The sequence below is a fragment of the Centroberyx gerrardi genome, chromosome 11 (genome assembly GCF_048128805.1).
Source record: "Centroberyx gerrardi isolate f3 chromosome 11, fCenGer3.hap1.cur.20231027, whole genome shotgun sequence".
Classification (NCBI taxonomy): domain Eukaryota; kingdom Metazoa; phylum Chordata; class Actinopteri; order Beryciformes; family Berycidae; genus Centroberyx; species Centroberyx gerrardi.
In genome coordinates this window covers 23,178,535-23,193,299 of record NC_136007.1, presented here as the reverse complement: position 1 = coordinate 23,193,299, position 14,765 = coordinate 23,178,535, and the positions used below count along the sequence as shown (strand labels likewise).

Genomic DNA, 14,765 nt, shown 5'->3' with positions numbered 1-14,765 from the left:
GTTTCATCTGAAAGAGTTTTATTTTCGATTCAGAAATTGTTTCCTGCATTGATATGAGGAGGAAACCGTCTCATGATTTTTATGGAGAGCTGGAAACGGGTCTGTCCCTTTTCACTACAGGCTTGCCGCGGATCGATGCAAGCTCACGCCAAGGCTAGGAAAGGTGCAAGGCTCCCTGTGCCTCTCACAAACAAACACACACACACCCAAAGTGCCAACAACTTGTTTTTGCACATGCCGTTTTTTTCCAAGCAGTAAGTACTGACTAACATCTCCGATGCACAGACAGTCCAGGATAATACTAAATGTAATCTACTAGTGTAATATTTAACAAGGAACTACAGTGCAGGTGGAATATCATCAACACCCTGCTCCATTTGAAGATGACAAAATCAACAAGGGATCAATTCTTTCACGTAGTCATACACTCAGTGTATAGCCAAACAAAAGCCAAAGCAACATGCACAACAATGTGCGGCCATCATTTCTGTGGAATAATTTAGGCAATCAAGATGCGTTTCAAGATAGATCAAGATATTCTAGATGCTGTAGGAATTTGTTGACAAAAAAACAAATCTGTATTCTGCAGGTAGTGGTTCAGAGAGCTTTAGATATGAGACTAGCTCATTAATTTTGAAGTGGTGGGATCTTCACAGTGGAAAGGAAAAGAAAAAAATAGGTTGACCTGCAAAAAAGTGAAAATTTGCCCTGCACAGCCCCCACAGCCTACTGAAATATGCCCTTTGGAACTGGTTATTTCGCCCTGAGGTGCATAGCAGGGTTGTTTTGATTCCTGTCTTGATTCAAATAGGCACAGAGGAGAGTGGTCAGGCAAGAACAAAAAAAAATCCAAAGAACTTGGCAAAGCCAGAAAAATTCCAAGAATTACTGCATACCAGCAAAAACAACAATTGCCAGAAGATTGCTGTAGAAACAAGCTCAGAGAGCTGCTAAATTGAGCTCAATCATTGGATGGATCCCAAACAATGTGTTGATCATCAACCGGTGGAGGAGATGGACATTTCAAGTGCACTCCTCCTCCACCCTCCCCCACCATCTCTCACTCTCCCTCTCTCTCTCTAGAGATCTGACCCAACATCCAGTAATGAATGGATCTGTGTGCTGCTCAGTTCTGCTGCCCCAGGGAGAGCGGTGGAGATGGCTCACTCATAACACATTCTGGTCCGCAGATGAAACTCACTTTCCCTTTTAACCTTCCCCTTACAAACCAATAATCCAAGGTCCACCTTGTTTAAAGACAGGAATATGCAGGGATAGACGTTCCATATACTTCCTCGATAGAGACACCAAGATTAAACATTCGTGCAGATCAGAAGTTTCCAAATATCTTCAACTTCTGTTTACTTTAGAGAGTTTTTTCCCCTCCGGTTTTATCAGAAAGGGAAGAGATGCGTGCGCACTCGGAGCCGAGCCCACAACTCTTGAGTCACCTGCAGTTGAGTAGCTCAGGAAGGAACGGTGAGGCTAGGAAACACCCAGGGGAGCACCATGGTGCCAGGATGCCAGCAGTGGAGGCCCCAGTGGGACTTGGCAGGGCATGGGGAAGGGAGCCGTGGAGGGTGGGAAGAAGAGCCGGGGCAGACAAATAGCAGGAACTCAAGAGAAATGCACCGCGGAGCAATTACCCTCGCAGACAGACATGCGTTCCTAATTTCTATGCAAAAAAAGATCAGTGGGTCTTTGAGGGGAGGAAAAGGCAGCCATTTATCTTTCGCTTTGGATGCCCCTGGTCAGGAGACTCCACCAGCTTTTCAGGGGAGCGGAGGACGAGGAGAGCGTGGTATTTGCATAAGAATACATGCCTATGCGGTACCACAGCAAGGGGGGGGCAAGCCGTTTAATTTAGCAATGGCGTTCGCTTGCTGGGAATAATTTCTGTGCATGGCCAAAGGAAGATTAGAATTGGTTTTCTCAAGTGTTGCGTTAGAAAGAGCAAGGCGGGTTGTCCAACAGTGTAAAACAGGGGCTTGGTGGTTTGCTACCCTTGACACCAGCCCCCCCATCTAACAGCAACCACACACACACACACACCACCCTCACATCCCTTCAATGGTGATTAAGTGTCAGACGTTAAAAGATCCCTCAAGTTTTCCGCCCTTCACTACTCTCACTCTCCCTTCCCTCTCTCCAGCTCACTCCTTCTCTCCTCATCTCTCTGGAGAGAAGGGATTACTGGCACACTGGTATACAGAAATGGCACTTGCTCAAAATTAAAAGACTTTCACAGGCCGCTAATCTAATGAGGGTGGAAGGGGGTGGGGTGGGGGGGTGGGGGGGAGAGACGAGCAAGCGCCATTTCGGCTGCCGACATGAAAGGAAAAGAGCGGATTTTCATGTTTACCGCCAACATTGCACTAAAGACCAAAAAAAAAAAAAAAAGAAGAGTCTGAAAACACAAGCAGAAAAGAAAGCTTTTTCAAATTCCCAAGACAGGCTAGGACCAAAGGCAAAAAAAAAAAAATCCATCGAGCTGGTGGCAAAAAGAGCGTGGCGGTTAAAAGGCGACAACGGTTGTGACATTCCAGTTGAGTGCATGGGTTGGACCGGTCCTGCCACTGTCCACGCTGCCAGTGCTAGCTGGTGTTTGTCGATTCGCACCTCCTCTGTCGGAGCACCCAGGAGAGTCTACCCAATACGGCAGCCTGTCAATCATCGGCCGGGTTGTCTCGGGCTTCACACAGACACACAGAGTGGGGGGTGGGGGGGTGGGGGTGCTAGAACAGTGGTTCAATCCTGGCCCTCAGGAGCCAGAGGGCTGCTGGTTTTCTATCCTATCAGGTAGTTAATTGCATTCAGCTGGCATCTCAAGTGTAAAATACTTCCCGATTACATGGATAGAAAGAAAACCAGCAGGATTCTGGGTCCTGAGGACTAGGGTTGATAACCGCTAGAGGGCTGTGCGAGAGGCTAGCAGCGTCCATTCCCCAGGGAGAAACACAGGTTCACAGCTAAGACCAACTAGGCAGAGGTCCTGACTCCCCCTCCACCTCCGCCCCGACTGTGTTCTCAGGTCTCAGGACACACCATCCCGAGCAGACCGATCAGCAGCCACAGATGGAGGGTTGGAGGAAGGAGGGGGGGGGGGGGGGGGGACCCTCTGGCTGACCTCAGATCCATCTTGAGAGGCTGCTCTGCTCCACTTCATTGGCAGCACCCCAGAGCAGCTCCGGGAGGAGGGGGAACGGCTCGAGGAAGAGGAGGAGGGCGTCTTCCATCAGAGAGAGAGAGAGGGGAGCAACAGCTTCCAAAACAGGAAACACAGATTACAACACCGCCCAGCTGGGAACCTTTCACACCGAGACACAGTTGAGTCCCGGCGCAAACACACACTGGAGGAACACGGTGCGAAGGGGGATGGTGGGCTATCTCATCAGGTGCTTGGGGTGCAAGTAGCAGTGATTATGTTAAGATGCGTCCTATAAGGGAATAGCTGTGCTGCACCATAGTGTTTCATTCAAAATTCGAAACAAGGCCTGTCGAGAAGTGTGCACATGATTCATCATTTTGTTTTCAAAAAACCTGGAAGGAGAATACGGCACAGATTTTCTGGTCAATATTCAATTATCTAATTTCTAGCCCCTGAAACACAAAAGGTATCACGTTTAATCTCCCCCAAAGCTGGTGTGAGAACACAGCAGTGACTCCAACAATTTCCAAATATAGATTCCCCATACCGCCCCCTCCTACTTGAAATGTAGCACACTCCATTAGAAGGTCTGAGCCAGGCGCTTCAGGTTATTACCAGGACCCGTTAGGCCTGAATGAGCTGCCCATCGCAGCCTTTAGCTCCCATTTTGAGTCCACTTCAGGCACAATGTCCCATAATGAAGGAGGGCCACAGACCGGCTGTGCGTGGCTTAGACTCCAGAGTTCAATCTCCATGGCAGAGAGCATGAATAAAGATGGCCTCCTCCATCCTCTACCACTAATGTTACTGTTGCTGAAGAGGGAAATGGAGAAAATAGAGAGGGGGAGGAGGCAAGTGCGCAGGACCTCGGTGATGCGTTTGCATCGTTTCTGCATGGTTGCTCCTGCATATTTCGTTTTTCACTGAAGTTATGAGAGGGGGGAGCTCAGTTTCTTATACCTTCTGCCTTTCTTGTTTGTCCTTTGCAGAATGGTAAGATGTGACATCAGCTTACTTGTTCTACCTCACCAGTGCAAACTGTAGGGTGCCACTTTGTCTGCTGCAGGGCAGGAGTCACTTGTGATATGATAACACACACTCACAGTCTCTCAAACACACACAAACAGGAGGGGAAGTGTGGTGCCCAGTGTCTCCAGGGAAAGGGAGTTGCCCTACAGGTGTTGGCAGTACCAGCCAGCCTGGCTAGCTCATCATTCAGCCAGAGGGTAAGGGGGGCATTTGGGAGGCATCAGATTACATAGACTTTAACACCTCCCTGGAGCTCTCACTTACAGGGAATCTCCCCAGTGTCTGCCTGACAATCAAGCAGTGAAAATGTATTATTTTTCATTGTACAACCAATAACCTATCTTGACAGGGAGATCTACTATGTTCAAGTGCCTCCTTCACAAAAGCGGTGAGCCCTCGACATTCCCTATTATCTTTTACAGCCATCGCTCTTTTAACTGTCTCTATAACCTTGAGTGAACGCTACAAAAGGTGCATCGGAAGGATAGGTGAATTCCATATTCATAGACTCTTTTTCTTGCCAGAGTGCCAAGGGACAACTGAGAGACATAGAATCAGCATAGAAATGCACTGAAGGCTATTAAATCCTGTTGTCACAGAGAATACAGGCTTATATGGTAACTCTCCTTTAATCATCCCATATGCCATTACAACTCAAAACAATATAATTGGGCTTTGTGACTACTCATGGGCAGCAGGGTGGCCTAGTAGAGACTTTCTTCAACCGGAGGACCTGCCTCTGTGTCAGAAAGCATCCACCCTGCTGAAGTGTCCTTGAACGAGTCACTGAATCCCTACCAGCTCCAGGGCTGCTTTACTGTAGCTGACCCTGACCTCTCACTTGTATGGTAGGGGAAAGCATAAAGAGAATTCACCTGCTGTTTTTATGAACATTACATGCCCTTATGTATGTGCCGTGGGGCCCCTACCTGCAAGCTCGTGGTGGATGAGGTCGGCAAAGTTGGGGTCGTCCCCCCACCAGAAGAGCCACAGCTCCCTCCGGCCCTGCCGCTGGCTCCGCCGCCATACGCTTAGCACATCGGCCTTCAGGCAGCGGCTGAAGCTGCATAGGATGGGGTCCTCCTCCGTCACCGGGAAGAGGATGGGCGCAGAGGTGGGGCCCTGCCACACATACCTCTTCCATTTGATCCCCGTCAGGTCAGCCTGCAATACAAGGGAGGGAGGAGGGAGAGAGAGAGAGCGTGAGTGTGCAAGTCGCTGCTTCAGGAGCCACTCAGCACCTGGGAGTAAACATGTGCTGAGCAGAGTTTAAAGAGCAGGTATTAATCCTCTTTTATGGAGCAGTTCACCCACCAACCACTTATGACAAGAATGAAGACACCCAGGCAGCCAGAAGCGGAGAAAAGAAGAGCAAAGAGGGAGAGAAATGGGAGGAATGATTGAAAGATGGAAAGATACAAAGAAAGATGACAAGAAAATGGGGCACCATTGTGTGCTGATACAAAAGAAAAATGCCCCCCACAAAATGTGACATTTGTTTGTTTTTGCCAAAAAACTGTGTACTTATGCTTTAGGTGCTTTCAATATCATCATGAACAACATGTTCAAAACACAAATAGAAAAAAAAACTAATGCTGGTAAATGTGGTCTCACCACCTTAATCCTCATTAATGGTGAGTGCTGGGGGGGGGGGTGCTTTGCCTTTCTATAAACGCTGTCTGGCTTTTATAGAGAGAACAAAACACACAGGAAAAAGCCTCATAGGCAGTAAATCACTGGCGGGGTTATTAAGTGTTAAAGCAGGAACATTACGCTCCGCTGCTAGCTAGCACTGCTGCTTATCACCCAAGCACCGACAGGCTAACCATGTCTACCTAAACGCACACACACACAAGCAACACAAACCATCACAAAAGACACACACACCATGCCTTAGGCCTACATCCCTATTTCCACCGGCAATCTTGGTCCTCTATCTATCCTTGTAGACATTTTAAGTAATCTGTGAGTACATGGACTGCTCATTTTCATGCCGTTTAGTCCTATTCCATTCAGGCTGACTTGGCAAACTGTCGCTCTGTACATTCAACCAATTAATCCATTACAATTCAGGGGATATCTTAAATCAAGTGGAGAGGCACTGAGCCTGAGCGAGTGATTACCCGTGGTCGTGGCGAAGCAGTGGTCTTTCGCCTGGCTAGGGATAAGCTGGGAGATTTGCGGTGTTAGTGGTGGTGGTGGTAGTGGGGGTGGGGGTGGGGGTGGGTTAGGGATTGTCAAAACAGAGCATTCTGTGGTGTCAACTGGAGCGGAGCTGGATCACAACAACAAGTTAGTTAGCCATTAGACGCAGTGGGCACACACAGGCCAGCCAGTGTACACCGCGTGGAGAAATCATACACAATTTAAAGTTAAAAATATATTTTTGCCTGCATTATGACTACTGTACCTGTCCAAACAATATACCACAACACTATCAGTAATTAGAAAGCATGTGTTTCATCTGTTACTCTGAGCTAAGCCGAAGTTTTACAGTGAATGGCAAGCATACAAAAGCATACGCTGGCATTATAGTCTCACTATTATTTATCTAGTCATCAGGGTGCATGATCAAAAAAATCATGATCTTTGTTGAACAATCTGGCTCCTCGGGAATTCAAAAGCTGTTCCACATGCAGAGGATAAATTCCTACTGTTAAATTCGAGGTGTAAACGGAAGAGCTGAGCTTGTGTGTAACAACTGGGCTACAGCATCTTGGCTACTCCTTCCTGCGGGAGTGTGTGAAGTGGTACATTACACCTGCATCTTGCAAGGAAACATCTGTGCACACAATGCAAAGAGGGGGGGTGGGGACAACGGTTAAGTGTGAAACCAGATCATAAGCAATATGAATAAGCAATTGGCTAGAGATCACGCCCCTCATTGGCCTGACCATCACCAGTCCCCAGTGGTATTGCGCGTTAGACTCTCACTCTATAAAGCGTTTGGTTTGTAAGTGCTCTACAGTTTCTACAATAGCCCTCTCCTCCTCAAAGATATCGGTTTCACACTTGTAGACACAATTATCTGCTGCAAACAGACAGCCAGGCATCAAGCCTGTGGCAGGGCATCAAGATTTGGCTAGCCTTGGTGTGCATTACAAGGCTCCAGTTCAAATAAGCAAATGTTTACGCAACTGTTGCCCTTCTATAGCCAATTCAGCACATAATTGTTTCATGCAAAATTTACTTGTTAGCCTAAAAACACTCTCTCAGGGTTGTGACTCACCAATAGCAAGTGTAATACTGTCTGCAGGAGTGGATAAATTACTTTTCAATCTTGTCAAGAAAAAACAAATCTGCTTTGGTTGTCTGGGATATCCCTTATGAAATCAGTTCATGTTTTGTGGTAGCCCTAAAGTCTTCTAACACCACCTAACAGTTATTACAAGGAGCATGTGCACTGAGCTGCCCATTATAGGCCAAATCTAATGGAGCAATGCATAAAAGAGGATACAGTAGATGTTACTTTTGATACTTTATGTCGGGTTAGGGTGCATTTTCTTACATTTTAGACTTCATTAAGACACATCAGAAACACTTCCATATAATCAAAGAGGGTTAAAAGGCCTCTCTACCTAATCATATGATGTCTTTTTCATTTGCCTATAAAAAGGTTTTGTTTACAAAAAATACAGAGCAAGTCAAACTGCTCTCTCCAACCAAATACAATTTGAGTGCAGAAATAAATTCTTCGTAACTACCTGAACAAAATCATACAGGCTGTCTGTTTTGCTGTTGTGTAACTGGTGTATAGCGTTACGCAGGTTATTCCAAAAAGCAATGCAAAGCCATACAGCTTTCTCTCAAATACAACTCATTGCAGTTCAATGTGTGGTCAGGAGAAGGTTAAATTGACAGTCAGAGACTTCTAACATGGTAAGCGGAGAAAACACTGATGTGCTTGTTATTATCTCTGTTTGCTACAGTACCACTGCACACAGGGGTCAAGCTGAACCGACTGACCACTTCCTGTGGGCACCACAAGTTTAGCCCGTTTCATTTCTGGGATTTAGCTGCTAGCAGTCACAGCTAAAATGCTAAAATACTGATTAAAATGCTTGTGTGCTGTTACGGTATGAATGGAATACAATAGCCTACAGAAGCAGAAGGCTAGGCTTTTCAGCTTACATTACAGTTCTATTAGTCACCCATTTGCTTTTTGTGGGTATTTCTTGTTACTATCAGGATGTTTGTATTTGTATCAATGCTGCAGTTTCTCTGCCAAGTAGGCAACTGAATACATTATGGTTCTTTGCCCTCAAAATATGTGGTCCAAAAAAAACACATGCATTATAGCAATTGTGGCGTAGGAAAAAAGTGCAACCAAAAACCCTGCGTTACAGTCTGTGGTAATTATTCTCAGTTACTGATCAATGATTTATTCAGTTATTACATGTATTTTACCATTGTATGCCTATATCCAATATCTCTGTCCTTAATATCCAACACTGCACTAGACCATGTTATCAAACTGTGTCAGCAAATTTTGTTAGCATTACTCATAATAAAAAATGATCACTATGCAGACGCATAACATACGACACTGTTACTTCAAAGACAAACTTGCGTGACTAATGTTATCGGCATTGTTTTATCTCAACTTTGCAGGCCTTCATCGTTGCAATTAAAACATTATCTCATATATTTTAAAGATACATCCTCATATAGAATGTGGAAATATTGTTATATGAAATACATGCTACACTGCAAACTCCTAAATGCTATTAGTGGAACAATTTAATCTGAAGCCTTGGCTTGCGTCTTAAGTGAAAAGACATATAGCCTACAAAACACTCAACTTCGTCATTACTCGTGAGTACAATGTTGGTAGAAAGGCTGCACTGTAGCCTAGGGAAGTACAAAAGTTTGTGACACAAAATTTTGCTATACAAAAATTTGATGATAAGCATCTTGGAGTTGAAAACACTCATCACATGTCATCAAACTTCCACTGAGCCCAGCTGAACTCACAACTGTAAACATAGCAGGTGACAAGGAGGACTCAGGCAATCTGAAATTGAGGACGCGCCATAAAGTTTTAAAAGGACAACACCGACTTTGTTGTCAGCTGGATGGTTAGCCAATCTTAAAAAGGCATGCAACTAAACCTACCAGGTTTGTTTAGGAGACTGGTAAAAGAAACAAAAAAAAGATGCACTCTTTGAAACTCCTCTCAACGCCAGAAGATCTCTCTTCCCGCGAGACTTTGACATTAACTTGTTTTGTTTACACATGAAGATGGAGACTTTGTTTTCAGAAGTTAGGAATCTACAGGCCGTAGAATGAAAAACAATGCCAACTTTAGATTACTAAAAGGTCTATCCTCATACTTCGGACAATGCTCTCAATGTCACCTACAATTACTTAACATACTGTATGCTAAAACATTAGCATGCACACTGGACAGAGCTATCCACTGGTGACAGAGATGATTTTGGCGCCAATCCTCTCATCAGACATTGGGTAAGGTGACCAAATGGACCAAACGCCCAGAAGTCGGTGTATTCTTTTAACTGTGCTGTGTGGTAATATTTTGGATTTCCAGTTAAGGCAGAAAATGGCATCAAGGCAACTGACAAGACAAAGACTGTTTGCAAGCATTGTAAGAGAGCCTTGCTTGGCAGGTAACACTAGCAACATGCTGCACCATGTACAACCACATCACAATGAAAAACTCCAGTCACCAGTATATGGTTAAATGCTGTGTTTGAGTCTTAAATACGGTCTCAGAGGTCTTACAAATGTAGCTGTTTCACTTTGTACTACTTTTCTAGCAAGAAATTTCCCTGGTTGCACAGATGTACAGTACACTGTTTTTGTTGTTTTTTTACTCTTTGGGCTTATTTAGGATGAACTGACATTAAAAACGTCTTAAAAAGTTTTAAATCTAACTTACAGAAACCTGAAGTCACTCTGTTTATGGTTTGCACTTCTGTTTTATTTTTGTTTTCTCTCAAAAAAGGGGATTATTTCAGTCAGAATTGTCAGATTCTGCTCAATATATCATGATTATATTGAACCATGAACCCAACATCATGTATCAAACTGAACCGTGAGCTGAATGCATCGTTACATCCCTGCTGTAGACTAAAGTATTATCTCCAGTCCTGACATTTTCTTGAGCTGTAAGAGGCATGGCTGGAACAGCCCCTCTGTCAAAGATTGGATACGTCAGTGCTCCATTCCTCATCAACAATATCCAAGAGGCAGATTGCTCTATCAAGGATAAATGTGCCTTCTGCAGTTGTTCTGTCTGTCCTTTCAAAATAAATTAGTGGCAGCCTGTGTGCAGAAAGAGAGAGTGCCAAGGATATCTGTCTATTTCCTTCCAACTTTCATGCTTTCCTATGCATGTGTGTTGCACATGCAAGCTGTGTGCATGTGCGTGTGTGTGTGTGTGTGTGTGTGTGTGTGTGTGTGTGTCTCACACACTGCTGCATTGTCTGCACAGTTTTTTCGCTGTCTATCTTAGTAAATGCTCAGGTATGTGGGCAACTGCTTACAAATTGTCCCAGCAGGGAAAGCAATGCAGGTCATGAGAAGTTTTACTTTTCAGATGCCAAGGCCAAAAATCACACTGCTGGATTCGGGGGGAATCTAAGGCCAAAGCCATTTGACACAGGGAGGAAGTTTTCTTAAGGCGGTGCGTATTTGGGGGTTATGACCCCTGCTTTTGCCAGCTGCTCACCTTCCCTCTGGCCACTTAGGGCTCTCGGTCTCGGTGGAAAGCACTGTGTTCAAACAGCTGCCTTCCTGCCTTTCAAGTTATGAGACAAGCAACAGGTGAAGCTGCTCAAATCATCTCGCAGATGCTTCCCCAGTACCACCAAGTCTCTGTCACACTCCTCCCTCTGCTAAAAAAGACTGTCATGGAGCAAACATGAAACTAACAAGTGTCTGTTTGCATTTTTAGTCCAGGAGATGCAAATTCTATTGGTTTCATTTGCTCTGCTTTTTGCACAGCACCTGTCACTGCACTGTATAGCTTTTAATCCCATCACGACCCAAAGATTTTGCTAAGTACATGTTGACAAGGTTAGAACCTAGTCTGACAATAAAATGGCATGGCAGCTCAAACTACCGATTTCAGGAAAAGTCAGTGTCATAGATACATAATAACACATGAGCAGATAAACTGAACTTACACTCTGGGGTAATTCCAAGAAAACCTTTTGAATACAAAACAAAAATATGCAACAAGTACGAACTACCAAACTCCAGAGAGAGAAGACCATCCACTGAAAAACGAAGGGAAAAAAGTACCACAATGTGTTCACATTCTTTCACCATAAAACCACAAAGTGGAGTCTGTTCAGCAAGTGAGTCATAACAGCAGTGGTGTTGTGCTTAGTCTCAGTGTGCAGGAAAATGTCAGTCAGACAGGCACAGCACTACAACTACCAGCCCCTACCTCCCTGTCCACTGTAGCCTACGCTGCCTTCAAGTGCTGTCGTAAACATTGTAATTACGAGTTCAGCACACATCGACCCAACTGAGTGGTACTGGGAGAGTGGGGATTTCTATGATAAAATGCGGGGGGGGAGCATGGAAACTGTGTCAACAATATATGGTAATGGCACTGTATTTTATCGCTGTGTTATTACATGGGATTCTATGTTAAAACTTTGTATTGATGCATGTCTATTTTCTCTCATAGTTTAACTTTTAGTTGCAATTTTGTGCATATATTAATCAAAACATCAATTACATGCCCTTTTGCACATTGTGTCCTCTTCATTCTGCCACTGCAGCACAAAGTACTTCTGTGCCACTTCATTTGCAACAATAACCACCAAAATCCTACTTTTGTGACAGGCAACATTTTGTTATTATTTCTGACCACAGACACTTGAATGCTTGACAAATCGCATTTAACTTCCGATCTCGAAGATAGGAGCTTACGAGGAGCCCATGAAGGTAGCATTACACTTCTCAGCTAACCTACGAGTCTTCGACTCGATACTGTAGCTAAGCCTGCTGACAAGCCAATTAACTGCAACAACAAACATCCACAGACCATGTTCACGATTATCCAGCCAGGGAAGGAATTGTACACTCAAGGAACACCTTTACATTTGTTGCGGTGTCTTGTTTTGTGCACCACGCAGAGGATGCTCACTGCTCTATTTATTTGACAAGGGATAAAGAAGACGTGTGAACTTCTCCGGGTGGGGAGGAGCACAACCACAACTATTTAGGATAACTTTAACTGGCTGCAACTGACAACACTTACAGCATCATATATGAGAAGATCCAAATGAACTCTGATATGACAGAGAAACAATTTACATGTGACATGCCAACTTATAAGCTCTGCTGACCCGTGACTATCAAAGATATGTCGCTACCTAGATGGTTGTAATGCCCAGGAATGCATGCCAGATATTATATAATCAGCCCGGGGCCTGTGCCCTAGTTGGTGTGAGTACTAGAAATTGAAGTTCCTAATAAACAACGAGATCAGCGACTGACAAACAAGATGATAACATATTACATAAATAATGTGCGTTTGCAAAAGCGGAACAAAAACTATTATCCCAAACAAGCTTGTAACCTACCAGTTGCCTGCAAACGAGCTTTCTTGGCAAGATATAACAAGCGTGCTAGTATTGACAAGCTGGCTAAGTTGAGCACTGACATTCGTTCCTGCAGGAGTATTCAGTGTTTTTACACAAGCCAGTGTTTGGCAGCAAATGCACAATGGTTATTCATCCTAACTTAGCGATATGCCGCTGCAGAATGAAGTGCAGGAGCAAGTGTTTGGTTGACGGGTCACCACTTGATAAGCGAAAACATACTGTGAAATATAATGGACGCGAGATAACAAGTTAATAATAAACAAGGCGTTGAGGCGAAGTGAGAAAGTGCTACAACAACCAACTCATTGGGAAACACTGTTGTGCTGAAATGGCATTTGGCAGTAAAATGCACAACGCTTATTTCCGTGCTAACTAGCGATATGTTGCTGTCTCTGCGCTGCGAAATGAAGTAAATGAAGCTTAACAAGCGAGTAACGTTAACTGTAACTGTTTGGTCTACGAGTCGAACAAATTTGGAAACGTGATGGAAATGTGATAATAATACACACGGCACTGCGACTAGGTGAGAAAGTGCTAAAACAAGGCTACAGTGTAACGTTAGCGAACTGGGATACATTGTTGTCCTGAAATGATGTCAGCTAGACAGGGCCGTAAGCCTAGCTAAGCTACTATCAACTGATGCCTGTGTGGCTAACGTTAGCTTAGCCCCTGTTCAGCTAGTTAAAAATGGCTGCTTTCCTTTAGTTTTAAATCTCTTACCAGACAGAATAGATTGGAATGGCAATCCTCCAAGCTGGCCCCGTTTGGTACAAAACAAGAACTCATCCTTTTTCACTGCGAGATCCAACTCTCCATCATTTCACTTCCCGGGAAATAAAGAACAATTTGCGGATTCGTGTTTTCAAAGATGTGCAGGCTTAATCAACGAGAAATATTTTTTGTAACATTTGGCTGGAGGATAGTTAATTCAACAACCTTCCGATTGCAGTTCCCCCCGTCAAAGATAAAAGCGGATAACAGAGACCGTGCGATCTCTATTTCGGCATCTCAAAAGCACACGGGAAAAACAAATTAAAGGAAGCGAAAAATGTTCATAAAACAAAAAGAAAAGGAGAGCAAAGAAGCAACTCTCCCCCTCCCCCTTAGCCCTAAAACGGTCTCTGCTAAAAAAATAAAAACGTCCCGTCTTACTCCTCCATCGCAAAATTCAATCTAAAAACGAAATGCATCCTGTAAAAACCTATCGAAATCTGGCATCGGCCTATATTTTTGCGGTTATTTCGACCATTATTTCAGCCTCGGTTCCTGTTGGTTTCCATTTGAATTCATGGATTCCTTTCTTTAATGGCGGCCACAGGGACAACTCTGCCTTCCACAGCCTATTGGCTCATTCGTGGTCAAAGCTGCGTCAAGCTAGCCAGCGACAGACCGAACAACACCGGAAAATATGCGGTTTTGCCGTGAAAATAAAGGCGTAGAATTTGACAATTTATGGCTACGAATTTATACTGTGAACAGGGCTTGTGGAAAAAACAGAGCAGTTGTATTTTAATTCACTGCAGAACCCCCTTAAACAAACTCTGTGTTTTCTCTTTGGTATTTTGTGTCACTCCATAAACGTTCCGACTCATGAGCGTCAATAAGGGTTTTATTTTGAAAGTCTTGGCCAGAAGTGCTGTGTTATATTCTGGCTAGCTTGACACTGTCGTGGTCATGAGGGCTGTAATAACACAAGACTGATAGGTATTGCCGCTAGGCCAGCGCAAGTGGCGCTACTGAGCAACAGATTTTGTTACTAATGATCAAACCCTATAAACTTGCTCACTTACACAGTGCACCACCTAGCGCATGTGATGGTGCACTTGCAAAGGAATTATGCATCCAAGGGTGCATTGATGCGCCCTTTGTTTTCTTTTATTTCATTTTATTAATTTTCATTTAACCTTTATTTAACCAGGTTTGGCCCCAATGCAATGAGATGAAGATTTTTTTTTAAATTTTCAAAGGACACCTGAGATAGAAAGCAACATCATGACAAACATAAA

At 44.2% G+C, this 14,765-nt stretch overlaps 1 protein-coding gene across 1 annotated transcript in view; it reads right to left on the bottom strand.

Annotated features, from left to right (window-relative positions):
* Positions 1-14,060, bottom strand: part of med13a (mediator complex subunit 13a) — a 75,144-nt gene extending 61,084 nt beyond the window's left edge. Inside the window, exons 1-2 of the mRNA XM_078286738.1 lie at positions 13,480-14,060; positions 5,107-5,341 (exon numbers count right to left, since the gene is read on the bottom strand). Of these exons, the coding sequence (XP_078142864.1) occupies positions 5,107-5,341; positions 13,480-13,545 (301 nt within the window). The 5' untranslated portion in view covers positions 13,546-14,060. The remainder of the gene's footprint in view (positions 1-5,106; positions 5,342-13,479) is intronic.
* Positions 14,061-14,765: the final 705 nt, after the last annotated feature.